Source organism: Taurulus bubalis (genome assembly GCF_910589615.1).
Source record: "Taurulus bubalis genome assembly, chromosome: 12".
Lineage (NCBI taxonomy): Eukaryota > Metazoa > Chordata > Actinopteri > Perciformes > Cottidae > Taurulus > Taurulus bubalis.
Window position 1 is genome coordinate 5,571,463 of NC_136600.1, and position 16,936 is coordinate 5,588,398.

Here is a 16,936-nt window from a genome sequence, read left to right on the forward strand (position 1 = left end):
GAGAAAAGTGTTGTTTTACCAATAAGTAGCATTGAATGAAAAAACACTATTTACAAGCTGCAATTCTCTCACACATACATATCATGCATCATTGTCACCTTGCACGGACTACCAGAGCTCTCTGAAAACCATCACAGCTACTCATGTACGAGTGAACACACATCACATCTTCCCCCAGCACAGGGTGCGTTTTAGAAAACGCTCTCTGTGTTTTATTCTAGTTCTAAAACAACTTGTGCGCTCCAGGGATGAAGACATCTCTATGTGCTTTGTATACACTGTCTCACTGTGCACATCACCTGTTCAATTTGAACCTCTTTGTACTCGGTTCACCTGGACTACGGTGACCGACTGTTTCTGGAAATTCAAGCACTCTCACATACACACACGTAGCATACATGATGGCTATAATTGCACATGTGAGTGTTGATCCATTGCAGGATAAATATGCAGTATTTGGACTATATCTGTGCAGCTTCATGTCCACGCATCTCAATGCACACACGCCACACACGCAACATGACTTAAAAAAACATAATATAACATAAAGTGTCTATATTTACTTTTATTATAGTGTGATTGTCTCAGAAACAATATACCTTCACAGCAAACCACATATTAAGAACTCAACTACCCAGAGTGATGTTATGAACCTTTTAAGAATGACCTGCAATCTATCTTGGCAGAGAGGAAACAAGGGGTGAAATGTCCAACATTTCTTTATAGATTGGGTTATTGTTTAACGATCATGGTATATCTTGCTGTATCTCCCCACCACTTTGATACTATTGTTGAAAATGACAAGTCCTGGGAAAGCCCAGCGATTGCTGCTTCCTTTTAGGTGGCATATTGTAGAACCCCCAAAAAATAGAGACATTTTACAATACATTTTTTAAGTTAAGATTGCGTTGACTTTTCGGAAATGTCTATGTAGTTGTCAGCAAATAGGTTGTTACTAGCATTCTTGAATCAGATTGTTTTAATGAGATGGCTTTTGTGTATTTGTTGTATCCCTGCAGCCAGTTTTCCCTGCTTAACATTCAGATCAGTGTGAGGAAAAGTTTGTTCGGAGGTCCTTTTATTTAGCAACATTCTTTGGCAAGACGACCTGATGAGTGACTTAACAACACAACAGTCTGTTGCATAACACGAGTTCATGGTGGTTTAACCATCAAGTCCCTGTAATGAGTACATTATCTTTCAAATATGCAGAGGTACTGTACATTTACAGATGTAGTCTCTTGATTCTGTTTAATATACATATATTATGTTATGCATTTTTTTATCCTAAGAGGACAATCGATTTTGTTGAAGGTGCTATATTATTTTATATTTTCATCGGTGGAGTATATGTTGTTCATTTCTCTCAGACTAGAGACTCTTTGGTCCGTCAGGGTTCGTCTACGCTGGGTCTTTCTAAGTCTGTGTGTTGATGTAATCTGTTTGTAATGTTTGCAAATATGAATTCCTGCTGCACAATGCAACCACTGGAGTATTTGCCCTCACAGTGGGTGGTACACATGTCTGGCTAACGCATACCCAGTGGCTGCGATGGCCATTATGATCCAAACAATGGAAATCAAACATTGTGCTTTACTGGAAGCCACTTTAGATGCTGTGCGTGATTAGACTTATATATACATGGTTTCGTTTAGTGTCGCACAAAACAGACACAAAACACGGAACAGCTTTTGTGTTGCATTCCGCATGCCTCTGCGGCCTTTTCAATGGACCCTAAGCAAAAGTTTTATTAGTGAAACAAACACTGCATTTGTTTATTTATGGAGTGTTCAGGGCTCATCGAATACACTGAAGAACAGCACACCATGCACTGTTACTGTACCGTTAGGACACGGGATGGTAAAGATTTCGGAGATCTTACTTTGTTATTGATTAACATATTATCTCAATAGAAGAAAAGGGCTTCTGGATAGATGGAAATAACACAATTGATTGAATCCTGGAAAAACCCAACATTTTGCCTAATTTAGAAGTGAGAGTTTGTTCTGATGTGTAATCCAAGGAAACACATTTTGGTGAGATTTGAGTTACATTAAAAACTGCACTGTGTGTGTGCCCGTCACTTTGTAACAATTTATAGAAACCACTGAACTAAGGGAACAAAAAGTGGCCAAAACTGCACAGACACAGCTGAAAATAGACTTTGACTCCAGGATACATGAGTGGAGCATTAGAACAAAGACAAACACAAACCTAATACACATTTGATTAAATAGTTTTTTTTCCAGTATTAAAAAGAATATCTGCAAAAAACATTTTTTAACTCAATTCTTTGAAAATATACATTACACCCTTTAGAAACCTATTAGACTGTGGATTTTGACAGATGTACATTTTAATTGGGTATTTTAGATCAAGATGATGTCAGTATTGATATAGAGTCAAACCCGCACCAGAAAAAACACTTTCTTTCTGTTTAGCTAACACTAGTTCAGCTTTCCATGCCAACCTCCTCCTCCTCGTGTGTTGAGGAGGGAGACATGCAAATGTCCCTCCTTGGAAGAAACACTGCCCTAGCCTCTGCATTTTCAGAGGCAGGCACAACTCAAAGTCACTACAACAAAAGCAAAGGGAAAGGGAAATCAATTCAGAGCTTGAACTTGGGGAAAAATACATGCAACCATTACTCGTGCGAATGCTGCTTTGCCACCTTGATTTTGGCTTCAGAAAGGAAGTTCTACAGGCTTAATTGGACAGCAGTCTGCCCTTATTGCTGAGCCATGGGAAATACAATAAAGACATAACACAGGTAATTCTTGGAAAATTTGACACATTATAGATATAGCTTGTCGGCCAAGTACTTCTGTAAAATGAAAAAAAGAATATAAACGCATAATGCTACTCGTCTGTAAATTATTATGTTTTAATAATTACTATTATTATTTATTTCTACTATTTGTATTATTGTTATTCATATGCCTTTTAATCATTATTTGTATTCGCATTCAAATCATTATTTTGTATTATTAATCATAATAATAATGATAACAATAATGTTATTATTATTGCAAGTTTGGGTTGGGGTTAATTATTGTAGTAATTTATATCCTTGCTGATAAATGCATGCAAAAGTAACTAGGGTCGTGGTCTTTTTTTGTTTGTTTTAGTGATTTTGACAGCTCTAATCTCCGCCCATCTAAAAAGCAAAATTTCCCCACACTTATATAAAATTAAACCGGAATAGCGTTATATGTATGTATATTTAAGCAATAAGGTAGGAGAGGCAGTACTGTGTCGTGCAATAATGTACTGTTCAAGGGAGTTGTTCGGCCCGACGCGCAGCGGAGTGCCGGCAAACCCTTGAACTGTACATTATTGTAGACACAGTACTGCCTCGAGTACCTTATTGCTTTTATAATACGGGTACCTGCGACTTTATAAATAGTAATAGTAAGCTCCCTTTCAGCACAAAATAGTTGTAGCCACCAAACCTTGCGTATCGCATTTTAGCAACAGAGAAAATAGTCCCGTACGTGTATGGCGGTTGCTATGCAACCGCCATACACTTACGGGACGCACATACGGGACTATAAAACTGACTGCCTGGTCAGTAAATCTTGTCGGTTGGAAGCAGGTGGAGGATGACACGCAGCCACCGATGTAAAGAAGTGCTCTCGCTGCTTCTGTCCGTCTTTTCTCCGTCATTTCTCTCCTCCCTGATGTTTAGAGAACTTGCCTCGCGTCGGGAAATGACCGACGTAATTATCTCTCACTAGAAATTATCACGATTTTGTGGTCAAACCCTTTTCATTCCTCATCTCATTTTAGGGAGGAAGTGACGTTGTGTTGTCGTTCGTTATGCTAGTGTGGGGGATGCTACGTGAGCTTGTTAGCTGTTCCGTTTGAGCTAACGTTACTGTTAGCGAAGAGCCCCGTTGCAATACTGTGAACACTCAAGCAATACACCTGCAAGTTAAGGAAACCAACGTCTGCGGGTCATTACTGATGACGTTACAATATCAAAGTTTACACGAACATGTTTGGTAACTGTGAAGCTTGAAATGACAACTAACGGTCGCGCAATTTAAATCTAACGTTACCTGTTGTTTTTAAGTGCGCACTGATATGGAACGCTCTAAATGTAAACAGGCTGTACAGTACTTTATGGCTGAATAAACTACACCTCGTGACTCACTCTCAACCAATCAGAATGCTTGATTTGATCTACCCGTATTATAAATATAATGTCATGAAGTAATGTCATATGGAAGCCCGTTTCCGCTACACACAAAAAAAGAAGGCATAATTATGAGATTAAAAAGTCATAATTATGAGATAAAACGTTATCTCATAATTTCGACTTTATTATCTCATAATTGTGAGTTTTTAATCTTTGTGGCCGAAACGGGCTTCCATATATGTTTAGGATGAATGAACGTTCCATGCAAAATATTATCATCTGATAGATATTTTGGGAATTCCGTTTTTCCGCATTGGTGCTTTGCATTACAAAAAAAAAAGTTACAGTATGAAAATGTACTTTATTTTGATAGTCTGACCGGATATCGTGCTGTTAATGTTGGTGTACCGTGACATGACGTTCCTGTCTGTCGGTACGCACGTCGACCTCCACGACTGTCTTCCGCTCTGTCGTCACAAATAATCGGTACCAGCTTGCTTCGCCATAACGCTGAACGACAATAACTTTGACCTAATCCACCACGTCCATGGCCGTTATCCTTTTCTCTTTTAGTAACCCCACCACTCTTTAAAAATTCCGCCTAAAAAGAAAAAGCGTTCTGTCCCCTCTTTTGGGTTTTCAGCCAACGTAAGTAACGTTCACCTATCGCTAGCTAACCGCGTTGTTAGCTCGCCAAGTAGCATGTTGTTATATTAACCGGGTAACCTAGCCATACATTACTAGAGGGTAACGATAACGTAGTAATTATTGGCATTATCACTGAAAGAAATAAGCAACTGTCTTTTTTAAACAATAATTATATATCGTAAGTAGCTAGGAAACTAACGCGTATATATTATGCTACCGTTACTAACCCAAGCTAACGTTAATACCCGCAAATTGATGCTTTACAATAGCAAACTAAGTAACGTTAGCTCAATTTACTTAAACGTTAGGTCTGAAACATTAAATGCTGTTTTTAATTAGTAACAGGCAGCAATAATGCCAGGGGCAAGAGTGTTGACATATTGTTACATAGCAATTACTTAATTTAAAACTGCTAGCGTTAGTCATGATTGCACCAATTCAGTCAACTTTATTTCGGACCATAGTCCAAACTAGCAAAGTGTAGCATTTTAAACATTAACAAACGATGTGTGACTCATACGCAACTCCTATACTCTGCACCCATTGGCTCTTAACACTCAACATTTGCTTGCTCATCAGTTTACCAATGTTTCTTCAACACTTAAGCTAACACATTTGACTGAACAGACACTGTATAACTGTGGAGGTAGACTGGATCATGTGTCGGTGATCTCCTGGTCAGAGTTGTTTCTCTGTCATTGAACTGATTGCATGTGCCCTGTCCTCATCTGCTTTTGCAGGTGTACAACAACTATCCAGAGGATCTAGGGGCAGCTCCACACCGAGAACCATTTGACTTCAACGCCGAGCCACCTTGGGATCCTAGCTGATAGTGGACGGGTTCACCAAAGGACTCATCCATGTGAGTGAAATGGGTGTAACATTTGAATGCATCCTCTTTGGAAATATATATGCAATATAAAAAAACATGTTTTCATTTGCGTATGTGTGTCTGTTTGAATACGTCTAATTTTGTATTAAAACTGCGTCACCAAAATGTCTTCACAGAAGGAAAAGATGTATTAACAAGCTGCGTGTCCCAGATAAATCTCAAACAGGCTAATAGTTATTTTAGATTTTGCATTTCAGATCTATTTTTATCACTTCTATTAAAAATAACATGACTCTGTGTTCCAGACTCTCTTTTTTTCCTGCAGTAGTTTTTTATCTCTCTTGCTCTGATTTAGTTGCAATAAAGGAGATCATTATTTGGTTATAGATATTAATGCTAGTAATAGTGAGTACATTTTTATTGTAATTCTTCTTTCTGCAGTATAATGTGAATATAATGATGTAGTTTAGCATAACTGTATGAACCTGTCATCATCGCTTCTTTCAAAAGCGAAATGTTGTGAGTGACATAGTTGAGCATTTTCTAAGTTGCATAAAGTCGTGGTTGATTTGTAATGGGATTATAGGGTTTAGTTATCTCCCAAACATTTTTTAACCTGTGTTTCCGCAGAGGACTCGGTGTAGGCTTCACAAATAAATCAAGGAGTTCCGTTCCTGTTTTGTATCAGACTATTTGTCCCATTATTTCTGCACAATATTTCACGTACAACCAATCAGACTTCAAAAGGGTTTTGGGGAGTAATAATAATAATAATACATTTAATTTATATAGCGCTTTTCCAGATGCTCAAAGACGCTTGACGGAGACAAAACAGAACAAAACAAAACAAAAATATAGAAACAAAACAAACTATCCCAAAAAAATAAAATAAGAAAAAAACTGGAGAAGCTGCAACAGAATTAGTCCTGCAGTGGAGGGTAGGGAATAACATGCATACTGCACTTATTTTGAGCGATAGCCCCTGCCTTGTCACAGTTGTCAGCAGTACAGCAGGCTTTTTAGCCACATTGTTAGTCTCCCTATTTAACCACCCAAAGCTACAGCCAAGTCACAACTGGTCCGGTCCAGACTGCTCTGCTCTCGGTGTATTGTGCAACAATATTGAAAGTGAAGTTGTTGCATCAACGCCGCCTGTATTGTACTTTGTTTAATGCCATCAAAAAGAACCGTTCACGGGTCACCAGCTCAGGGATTGATGGTGATTGTTGGGAGTAATTGATGCTAAAGTAAATGAACTCTGTGCCCCAGACTGTATTTTCACAGTGGCTCTTTAGAAGAATAGACCTCTTCCACAAAGCTGTCCTGTAACGTGCAGCCTGCTCTGTGCTCTGATTGGATGCTCCCTTAAAATGACTTGTTTGATTGGGGATCTCATCAGAAGGGTGTATGTTCCAGCTACTGAATAAACTAGAAACGAACTGGACGACATCAATGCATATGCATGATCCAAATATGATCGATTTGCTTTGCTTCTTAGACTTTGCACTATGTTGACTTTTCTCATTGTCTTGTACAGTTTGTTGCATAAGCCTAGGACCCCAGGGGCTTGAGTAGGTGCGAGCGAGACCACTTCGGACTAGCTGCGTTCTTTATGCCTGTCGGATTCGAAGAAAACGGTTGAGAGGATGAAAGGAATCACTGATGAACCACAGTATTCTGTTGGTCTACTGGAGGGAGGCACAGCCCTCTGTGACGTGATTGACAATCACATTTACGAACAAACTCTGGTAAGGGGTCTCACCACAACAACATGCACATTTAGCACAACAACCTGATTTTCTTACTGTCTTGAACACCTGTTATTGTATTGTTTTGCCTAGTCTATTACAGGTGATGTGCATTTTATCTTATTCATCCTCATGTTTGTTTTTTTTTTCCTCAGTCTGAGAAGAATGCCTTCTTTGTAGCAGACCTGGGAGTTTTAATGAGGCAGCATGTTCGCTGGCGAACCCACATGGCCCAAATTCGACCCTACTATGCTGTCAGATGCAACAGCAGTCCAGCTGTTATTGAAGTTCTTGCTGCCCTCGGAACTGGATTCATTTGTACCAACAAGGTACTCTCTCATACTTGCATACTGAGCAGAAAATTGCGTAATTTACAAGTGTGTCTACTAGAGCAAGTACTAGTCCATTTATGCAAATTTATATTGCACAACTCTTGCTCCACAATCTGTAGACTAGATATAGAGGCACCAACAAGGGGTCAGTGTACCTCAGTGCCTACTATATTGTTTAGTATATATGTAGTATGGTGAAATGTTCACCTGCAGTATATTAAGGAAATACTGTTTCAACTTTGTCTCTTTTGTATTTCAGTCTGAGCTTGAGCTGGTCCAGAGCCACGGTATTCCCTCTGAAGACATCATCTACAGCGGTTTTTGCAAACAAGTCTCACAGATTAAATACGCTGCTAAGAATGGCATTGACCTCCTGGTGTGTGACAATGAAGCAGAGCTGCGCAAGATTTCTCGCTGCCACCCCAATGCCAAGTAAGTGCTTGAGGTATTAGTCCTCGTGCTAATGATATGGGACTTAAGTAGTTGCTGTTTCAACATTGGCTTTGTGCGAGTATGTCCTCTTTTTTTTACAAATCATTCGATACTATTCATCAGGATTTGGTTTGAAATACAGAATGTTGTTTCCCATCTTCTGGCATATTAAGATTGCCAATAACAAAATCATTTTGGTCTCAGCTGTAGACATTTTGAGATTTTAATGTGCACGCTTCTCAACTCATTCTAGTTTTGTACCAATTTAATTCATCAAATGTTTTTCTTCTTTTTTTCTAAGCAAACCCATAACAGCATTCCTTTTATTGAATGCAGGCTGCTGCTACAGGTTTCAACAGAAGCATCTGGCCAGGACGATGAGATGAGCATGACTTTTGGCTGTTCCCTCAAGGACTGCAGGCATCTGCTGGAGAGGGCGAAGGAGTTGGGAGTGCAGGTAGTTGGGGTCAGGTGAGGCCTGCAAATATGCACTGTGTGTGGTTATAAAGCACTTTGAAGAAGCCTACTGTATGTGTGTGTAGGAGCACCACAACAGCTCTCTTTACCTCAGATCTCTGTTAAACAAATGCTTTAGTCCAACCTGAAACAGAATACAGTTATAACTCCTTTGAAGGTGTCAATGTTCAACCATTAATTTCCCCCTTTTCCTCATTTCCTCCCCACAGGTCTCATATTTCCAGCGCGTGTGATGACCAGGTGTACGTTCATGCCATATCTGATGCCCGCTGTGTCTTTGATATGGGAGTAAGTCATGTTAAATATTGTTATGTTGCCAGTTGCGCTGTTAATTTCTGTGCAGCGTTTTGCTTTACAGGTCTATGCATTATGTTAAACCTGGTATTTCACCTGGTATTTCGGCACAGTTGCAGATAAATATTAGGCTACAATAATCAGTGGTTCTTCTAGATTCATTCTGTAGGAGCATTTATAACCTTGGCTCTCGTGTTGAGACACACACAGATTGCTTTGTCGGTACTGGTTACGAATAGGCCCACTAGTGATTGGTGTTATACTATTTGTAGAATCCCTTTGATTCCAGTGGTAGGATTATTTCCGACTCTTGTGATCCAAACATTACCACTAACTTCCCGAGCTTTCTTAGTTCCAGGAGTCAGAATGTATTGAAAAAAAGATACTAGGAATCATTTCCAAAATTCACAAGATTGTTTATCTAATTAAATATTCTTTTTCAATCCATATTTGTTGGCATTCAGCCTTTCAAAATTATAATATGCACTGCGGTCAAAAAGCTGTTTACTCTCACACACAGACGAGTTGGATTCATTTAATTTTCCGGTTTTAAATTAATTAAAACCCTTTATAAAAATTAAAAAAATAGACTAATTTAATCCAATTAATTATTCAAATTGTGAATTTTGTTCGAGGAGTTTTTATATATATATTTTTTACAGGCATACTTCAGTGACTATCATTTCTGTTTCAGATTTGTACACACTGTCATGTTTTGGACACTGCTCGGGAAAACACTGCTTTGTTTGGTAATCATTTGTTTTGGTTACACGTTTACAAGCTTTTGTCTGTCTCAGGAGGAAATGGGCTTCGACATGAAAATCTTGGACATTGGAGGAGGCTTCAGTGGATCTAAAACCCAGTTGGAACTGGTCAGTATCTTATCTGATTTTTACATGATACTAACAAAGTATAATCTGTGTAAGCGAGTTGAGAAATGTCTCATGATATAAGGTTGGCTTTACCCTTTGTCCCCGTTTTATAATGGATATTATCTGTTAATTAATATAAGTGCATTGAAAGCATGACCACAATGTCACTTGTATGTATTTTTTCATTATGAGGAGGGGGAAAAAGTATTTACGGTTGTATACTTGTATAAATGTTACATACTTGTATAAATGTTACATAAAACAGCGGTGGGAAGACAGTAGTCGGTGCTATTTCCGGTAGGGAGAGATCCGATTTTTAAATCGCTCTTCAAAGGCTGACAATGTGATTTTGATTAGTACATTTTAAATGTAACTACGATTTGGTTCCTAATTTTTACCGCTGTCATCTCTTTTTGCAGATCAATAAAGCTGTCATGTCTATTGCGGACCTATACTTCCCTCCTTCTACTGGCGTTTCCATCATTGCAGAGCCCGGCAGCTTCTTTGTGTCCTCTGCTTTCACTCTGGCTGTGAACGTCATCTCCAAGGAGGCAGTGGCCCGGGATCGCCAGGACCAAGCACATGGTCAGTGGCATGATATGTTCTGGTTATACGGTATATTAATAGATATTAAAGCGTATGTGAATATGACTGTCTGAAATCCTAATATGAAACAAAATAAGCAGTAAGTTTAAAAATGAGTTGCACTGCAAAATCATTTTTCTTGCATCTCTCCGAACAGACGATCCATCTCCCAACGACGAGCCGGAGTTCCAGTACCACATGAACGAGGGGGTGTACGGATCATTTGCTAGCAAACTCTCTGAAACACTGATTACGGCTCCATCCGTTTATAGAGTGAGTCAACAAAACAAAAATATTTTTGTGCGTTGGATTACTTGAATAAATGAGCCATAAAGTGTGTGTGTGTGTGTTAGCAGAACGTATCCCTGGACGCTCCAGTCTTCAGCAGCAGCCTGTGGGGTCCCTCTGGGGACGACCTGGACCAGGTGGTGGAGCACTGCATGTTGCCTGAGCTCAACATCGGAGACTGGCTCACGTTCACCCAAGCGGGGGCCTACAGTTTGGGTCATCCACTGTGCGCCGCCACCGACTCACCACCACCCCCTGTTTACTATGTCATCTCCTCCAGAGACTGGTAAAGAACTCAGTGGTGGAGTTGTTTTGCAAAATCCCCCCCCCCGCCCCTCCCAAAAAAACAAACGGCTGTTTGTGTTTTCTGTGCAGATTTTGTCCTTGACTCTTGTTCATTTTGCTCCTCCAGGTTTGAGATGCAGGACATCGGTGTCACCCATGAGGCTACGCTGAAGAACTTCTCCTTGGTCCCTTATTTCCTCAATTCCTGCCAAACAGCGACTGGTCTGTCTGTCCCAGCTTAGCAATCTCCAGACAAATAGAAAGACTTTCCTTTACTGGTTGCTTATGCTCTCTTCCTCCGTTCCACATTCAACTGGGATAAACTGAGCCCGCTGTGCAGATGTAGCTTGAAATAGATGTGACCAGACTGAATTCATTCTACACACCCGGCATAGAGTAAAGTAAGTGATTAGACCAGCAAGCTAAGTAGATGTTAATTAGTATGCAACAAAATGGATGACTCCTAAAAGGAGGCGTTCTTCCCTTTAGCTTTTGGCGTCCCGCGGCCCTACAGTTTACACACATACAGTAGACATGTAATGATTTAAAATGATTTATATTTGACAAATGTATTATCTGTCTTATTTGCTTTCGCCAGTCTTGTAAAGTAAAATATGTATCTCAGAGTGAAGCGGCGTATTTAAATGGAAACACAGTTCATAGCTTTACTACAAGATGTGTATTTATGATCCCAATTGGTTGTACAGTTAATACAGCGTGACTAGAGCTGGATTTCATTATGTTGTCCTCCTCAGTGTTTTGGGGCTTGCATATGAAGGTGCATTCACTCATCCATTAGATGACGTGAATAAAGCCAGTGTGAGCTCGAAGTCCACTGCTGCAAATGTGCTGTGGTTGAGGAGCTTAATGGTTCAATGTTGAGTTTATCTAAAGTGCTGAGCAGCCTGCTCCCAGACCAGTGAAGGGCAGGCAGGTAACTGCTATACCGCGACGTAGCTTAGCATGTGATGATGAATCAGCTGACATGGAGTGGGGTCTTTAAATAAAAAATGTTTGAAGTATTTATAATGCTAGAACCCTTTTTTTTTGCTTTTTCTTAAACTTTCTCAAGAATTTTGTTTTTAAAATTTAATTCAGAAATTCAAAATTTAAAACAGTGTTGAAAGAATACCATTTCTCAACTGTGCAAGGATTGCACAGTTGAGAAATGCGTGTACAATATGTGAAGTTGTATCCTCATCTGTGTTTAAGGCATGATGGAAAGTAACTGCTGTGTCGGTCTACATGAACGGTAATAAACACCTCACTGACTGGTCTGTGAATCACTGCGTCTGTCTCTTATTAATATTAATATTCTCAGTGAAGCCCTGCTTAAATAACGGAGAACCAATTTGAGAAATGGCATCATAACATGGCCAGATCCAATTCTCATCCTGGATAATGTGGTCAAAGGCAAACGGATTTGATTGGAGGAGCTAAATATCAAGTCAAAACCATGTAGGAACAGTCTTTATCCTGAAAGACACACAAAAAATAAAAGTTCTAGTTTAATAAAGAAGTGCACTGTACCTGGAAGATTTTTTTTTTTTTTAGAGCAAAATAGATTCTGGCATGGCACAAGAACAATGTGAAACATTCTTTGGTAAACTGACGAGTAAACATGCTAAGCTTTAATTTTATGTCATTTGATATTTTCAGTGCTCAGTTCGAGGGATGCGCTCTCGCTCAGCTTTAACCATTAAAGGAGACGTTATTAGCCGACTGGTCGCGTGTAAAAAGCAGGCGCGCTCAAATGCCACAGTCTTTACTTTGGTGTCTTATCAGGATGCCTCAGAGGGCGGACTCATGGAAGCGGTGAGGTCGGTGGACCGGGTGACCTTTATTGCCCAGCAGGGCGCCCTCCCCTCGCCAGGTGCCGCCGGGTATGCTTGGCGAGGTGGTCGCTGCGCATGAAGCGGCTGAGGCATGTGGGACAGGCAAACCTTTTCTCCCCCGTGTGGGTGCGCCTGTGGCGGGACAGCTCGTCGGAGCGAGCGAACCGCCTCTCGCAGCCCTCCCACTGGCACTTTAAGGGCTTCTCACCTGTTGGAACACAGACGGTGTGGAACAGTTTGTTTTCATTGCAGCATCAAGAAAAGGGACTATTTTTTAATATGTGTCAAATTGTATTGAAATCCTTACCCGTGTGTGTCCTCATGTGGGCCTTGAGGTGGGAGCTCTTGAAGTAGGTCTTCCTGCAGTCCTCGCGGGGACAAGCATGACTGCGTGCACGGGACACTTCTGTCTGCGGCGGGTTTTGTCTTCGCTCCAACGAGTCGCGGGCGGGAGCGACGGCTGGTAGCTTGGCGCCGTCGGGGGTCACCGGCGCTGGCAGGATGTAGAGTGTGGGGACACCTGGCTGCGGGACGAGAAGCATCACAGGGCCTTTTGCCGCCGTGCCCCCCAGGAGGAAGACGTGGACGGGAGAAGCTTGTGCTTGCTGTTGTAACGTGCTGGTTGCTGATGGGGTTGGGATTAGATGTTGCTGCTGACCGCCGGAGGAAGGACAAGAGACAGGAAGGATGTGGCAGCAGACGAGCACAGGAGGAACCCCAGAGACAGCTGGAAATGTGACGGATTTATCATCCTGGCCCAGCAGACTCACCTGGTTCTGTCTGGCTTCAGCCACATGTGGCAAAGTCATATTAAAAGATGTCTGTGGCATGGCTGCGCTACAGTTGGACTGCATTACATCACTGTTCAGCTGGCATTTTGAGCTCAAATCTGTTTTAAAGCGTTTTGTACGAGTTTGGGTGAGTCTGCCCTCCCTGGAGGCGCAATGAAAGCCGCCGTCCGAGGTGTGACGGATCACACTGGTGAACCGCTGCTGGGGAGTCTCTTCCGATGGCTGCCGGCTCGGACTTCCAGCCGCTGACGGGGAAAGTGTGTCCTCCACGTTGGGCGGACTGTATGGTGGCGTCATACACTGAAGGGAATGAAGGGTCATTCATTTTTTGAATTGACAAACTCAGTAAAATACGTGTCTTCTTTGACATCACTCTTATCATATGGCTTTATTAAGATGTAATTGTAAGCTGTGTGTGCATGTGTATCTACACATATTGTATGTGTGTGTTCATTCATATTTATTTACATTTGTTGGTATTTTTTTTCCCCTCTTTCCTTCACTGTTTATGTGGATATTCTTGTTTAATTTCTTCTGTTTTATACATTTTGACAAAGGTTTCTCACAAGAAGTAAACATGGGAGTGTTTTTTTTTGTTATGGTTATTAAAATGCTAAACATATTCATCAGGACACCTGGCTTGAAAACCAACATTTCCTAAAACATAATGTGGAAAACTGCATGATCGATGTTGAGTGTGCCCTTTAGTGCGTTGTCATGGTTTGCCCATAGAGGTCTTGTCACTGGATTCTCATAATATTATAAACCAATGATCTGCTTCCCACACACTGCAGGTTTGTTCTAAAAAAAAACTTAAATATGACAACCCTTAGCCTGCATGGATCACTTACCAAGTCCCGCAGCGCAGCAGACCCAAAGGGGACGGAGTCGTCCTCTGAGCAGTCCGAGGACGGAGTCAAGGGCCTGAAGTGTCCGAGCCTGAAGCCCTTGGTCTTGCAGTGCTTCGTCATGGACATCAGGGTCACCTCCATGTCACCTACACTCAAAGGAGCCGGCTGTAATTCACCCTGGATGTTTGAGTGGAGCGCCTCGACTTCCATGATGCAAACTCTTATTAAAAAGAAAAAGAGTAAACACAACATACAGCTTCTTTAATTGTAATCATATCTTCAAGATATGACACACTGTAGGAAAATGACATTAAACCACAGATTGTGTATATTTTGTGAGCAGACGCACACACCGTGATCAAACAATGCCTAAAAGCTGATTGAGCCATTCATCAACATATACAGACTATGAATGAGATCATGTGGAGTGAACATGATCAGCTGCTGCTCTTCAGGGCCCTTTCACCTACTTCCCTGGTGGGGGGGACTAAAGCACCAACTGTGCTGCTTAATAAACAAACCCACACACACTCACTTCCTGGGTAACCATCGCTGGTGGTAAATGAATGACCTATGACCTAGATAGAGGCTGCGTTGCTGAACGAGGCATGAACACCATCATTATACGTGACACAAACAAATGTCACTGTCCAAATAACATAGCCTATTGTGGAATATTATTATTATTTTACAGCAATTCTCGTTATAGAGGAATGTATGACGTAGTGAAAAGTGTATCTACTTACATGTTATGTGGGTCTGTGTGACGTGTGTTAAGTAGCTGCTCAGGAGCGCAATTCGTTCTTCCGACTCTTGTGAACACTTCAAACTAAAATCCCAGGTTTCCACAGTTTTTTTCCCCCCGGCCTCCTCCCAGCTCCCATTCATCCATCCGACGACAACCCCCGGCTCAGCATCACCCAATGGGACGTAAAGGTGTGTTGAGCGCCGACCAATGGGGGCGGGGGAGTCGGTGCGTGATGGGGGGCTGGCCGTGGAGGCAGCGTGGTACACAACACATTCCTGATTACACACACACACACACACACACACACACACACACACACACACACACACACACTGTCTTGGATGAGTCAAATGATGTCAACATCTTCATAAAGAGGAGCAGAAACACACCTTCAATGACTAACCACACTTTGGGGGAGGAGATGAAATCATCTGTGTATATTTAGAATATAGATTCTATTACAATATATTTGGAATACTTCAAATCTTTTCCCAGACACGTGTCTGTCTACCTTAAAGCTGGAGTGCAGGCGGAACAAACTTTCCCTAAAGTTTGACTTGTCACTGACTTTATTCTCTTTATTGCCAGGACTTGTCTCCAGAATGAGTTGTCTGGACGTGTTATCTCATCTAATGATATTAGATATAATGGCTTACATCTAAGTGATTAGATATCATGTCATAGTACATTAGCCTATTGTACTTCAGAGAGCTGGAACTCCACTGAGGATCTATGCCAATAAATAACCTCAATTTATTTGGCAATTTCAATCAACAACAAAACAACCAAATCAAAGTAGACTGAAGCAAATCAATAAAAACAATTAAAAGACAAAAAATGAACAAAATGTGTTAAAATATGTAACACAATAGCACAATGAATATCTTTAAGAGATTTATCAAAATACTTGATTATGTTTGCCTAAAATGGTCATATGTGTGTTGCTCATTTTTTAAGTATTTTGAACTAATTTAAAATCTAATAAACCGTCCCAGTGAATTCAGCAGCAACTTGAGATGAATCAGTTCATGTAAGAAGGATTAATTTATTTTTTATTATTATTTACTCTGAAAAGCCATTTCTCATTTGGTGAAATTGAAAGGGAGTCAACTAGCTCCCAGTGTCTAAATTATTGAAGTTAAAGTTAAAGAGCTGACCTTACATTTGTGAACTTTTTTGTTGTCGTCCTGTTTTAAGTGCACTGCTGCGTCCATCGTGGCTTCTTGTCCTCTGCGGGTGAAAGAGGTCGGCCGACAGGAGGTGGCCTCAGGCAGCCCTCGGATTAGGTAAGTGTCAGCTGTCTAGACTTCCTGCACAGCACAGAGGACCAGAACAAAAGGCCGACTGGAGACTGACAATGGAGAAATATACACACAGACTTTGACTGAGTCTGACGCTGTGGGATGTTCCTCAAAAAAGTATCCAGGAATGTGTAGCTGGAAGAGTATGCAAGGGAAATAACTTTGCTGTTGTATCACAATCCATACCTCTAAAATATTGACATTTTGATCATAGCTTCCAGCAACCTAAGTCTAAAATAAAACCATTATTCACTCGGGTTCTGCTTTCTTGCGTAAGAGCCTCTTATTTATCAATATATATGTACTTAATGAATAGTGTAGTACAGATAATTGTGCAATATTTCTTAAGTAAAATATTTGCTTTAATCTTTTTTCTCTCTCACTCCAATAAGTCTTGTGGCTTGAAAACTCAAAAAACAAACAATACAAAATTAATATTTTTAGGAATTTTGTTGCACTTTTAATTTCTCTGTATG

The 16,936-nt window shown here is 40.7% G+C and overlaps 2 protein-coding genes across 3 annotated transcripts; one reads left to right on the forward strand and one right to left on the reverse strand.

Moving 5' to 3' along the window:
- The first annotated feature begins 4,745 nt into the window (after positions 1 to 4,745).
- On the forward strand, positions 4,746 to 12,206 carry LOC306744292 (antizyme inhibitor 1-like). Of its 2 annotated transcripts, none has more exons than XM_079226907.1 (12): positions 4,746 to 4,789; positions 5,530 to 5,651; positions 7,159 to 7,369; positions 7,525 to 7,698; positions 7,961 to 8,133; positions 8,470 to 8,604; positions 8,820 to 8,898; positions 9,702 to 9,776; positions 10,196 to 10,361; positions 10,519 to 10,634; positions 10,715 to 10,935; positions 11,062 to 12,206. In XM_079226907.1, the coding sequence occupies exons 3-12, from the start codon at positions 7,268 to 7,270 to the stop codon at positions 11,174 to 11,176; spliced, it is 1,356 nt and encodes a 451-aa protein (XP_079083033.1). In that variant the 5' UTR covers positions 4,746 to 4,789; positions 5,530 to 5,651; positions 7,159 to 7,267; the 3' UTR covers positions 11,177 to 12,206. The 2 variants fall into 2 exon arrangements, with proteins under 2 accessions (XP_079083033.1, XP_079083034.1); XM_079226908.1 differs by having other exon boundaries at positions 10,718 to 10,935.
- A 465-nt stretch (positions 12,207 to 12,671) lies between these two features.
- On the reverse strand, positions 12,672 to 14,552 carry LOC306745216 (Krueppel-like factor 10; the record flags this gene model as incomplete). Its single annotated transcript, XM_079227969.1, has 3 exons — positions 12,672 to 12,977; positions 13,077 to 13,860; positions 14,412 to 14,552. The coding sequence occupies 3 exons, from the start codon at positions 14,550 to 14,552 to the stop codon at positions 12,775 to 12,777; spliced, it is 1,128 nt and encodes a 375-aa protein (XP_079084095.1). The 3' UTR covers positions 12,672 to 12,774.
- Positions 14,553 to 16,936: the final 2,384 nt, after the last annotated feature.

Excerpts from the sequence above, each read along its gene's own strand:
- LOC306744292 (XM_079226907.1), top strand. The coding sequence starts at position 7,268 with ATGAAAGGAATCACTGATGAACCACAGTATTCTGTTGGTCTACTGGAG. Across the intron at positions 10,362-10,518 it reads TCGCCAGGACCAAGCACATG|ACGATCCATCTCCCAACGAC; the intron begins GTCAGTGGCATG and ends CTCTCCGAACAG. Across the intron at positions 10,936-11,061 it reads GTCATCTCCTCCAGAGACTG|GTTTGAGATGCAGGACATCG; the intron begins GTAAAGAACTCA and ends TTGCTCCTCCAG.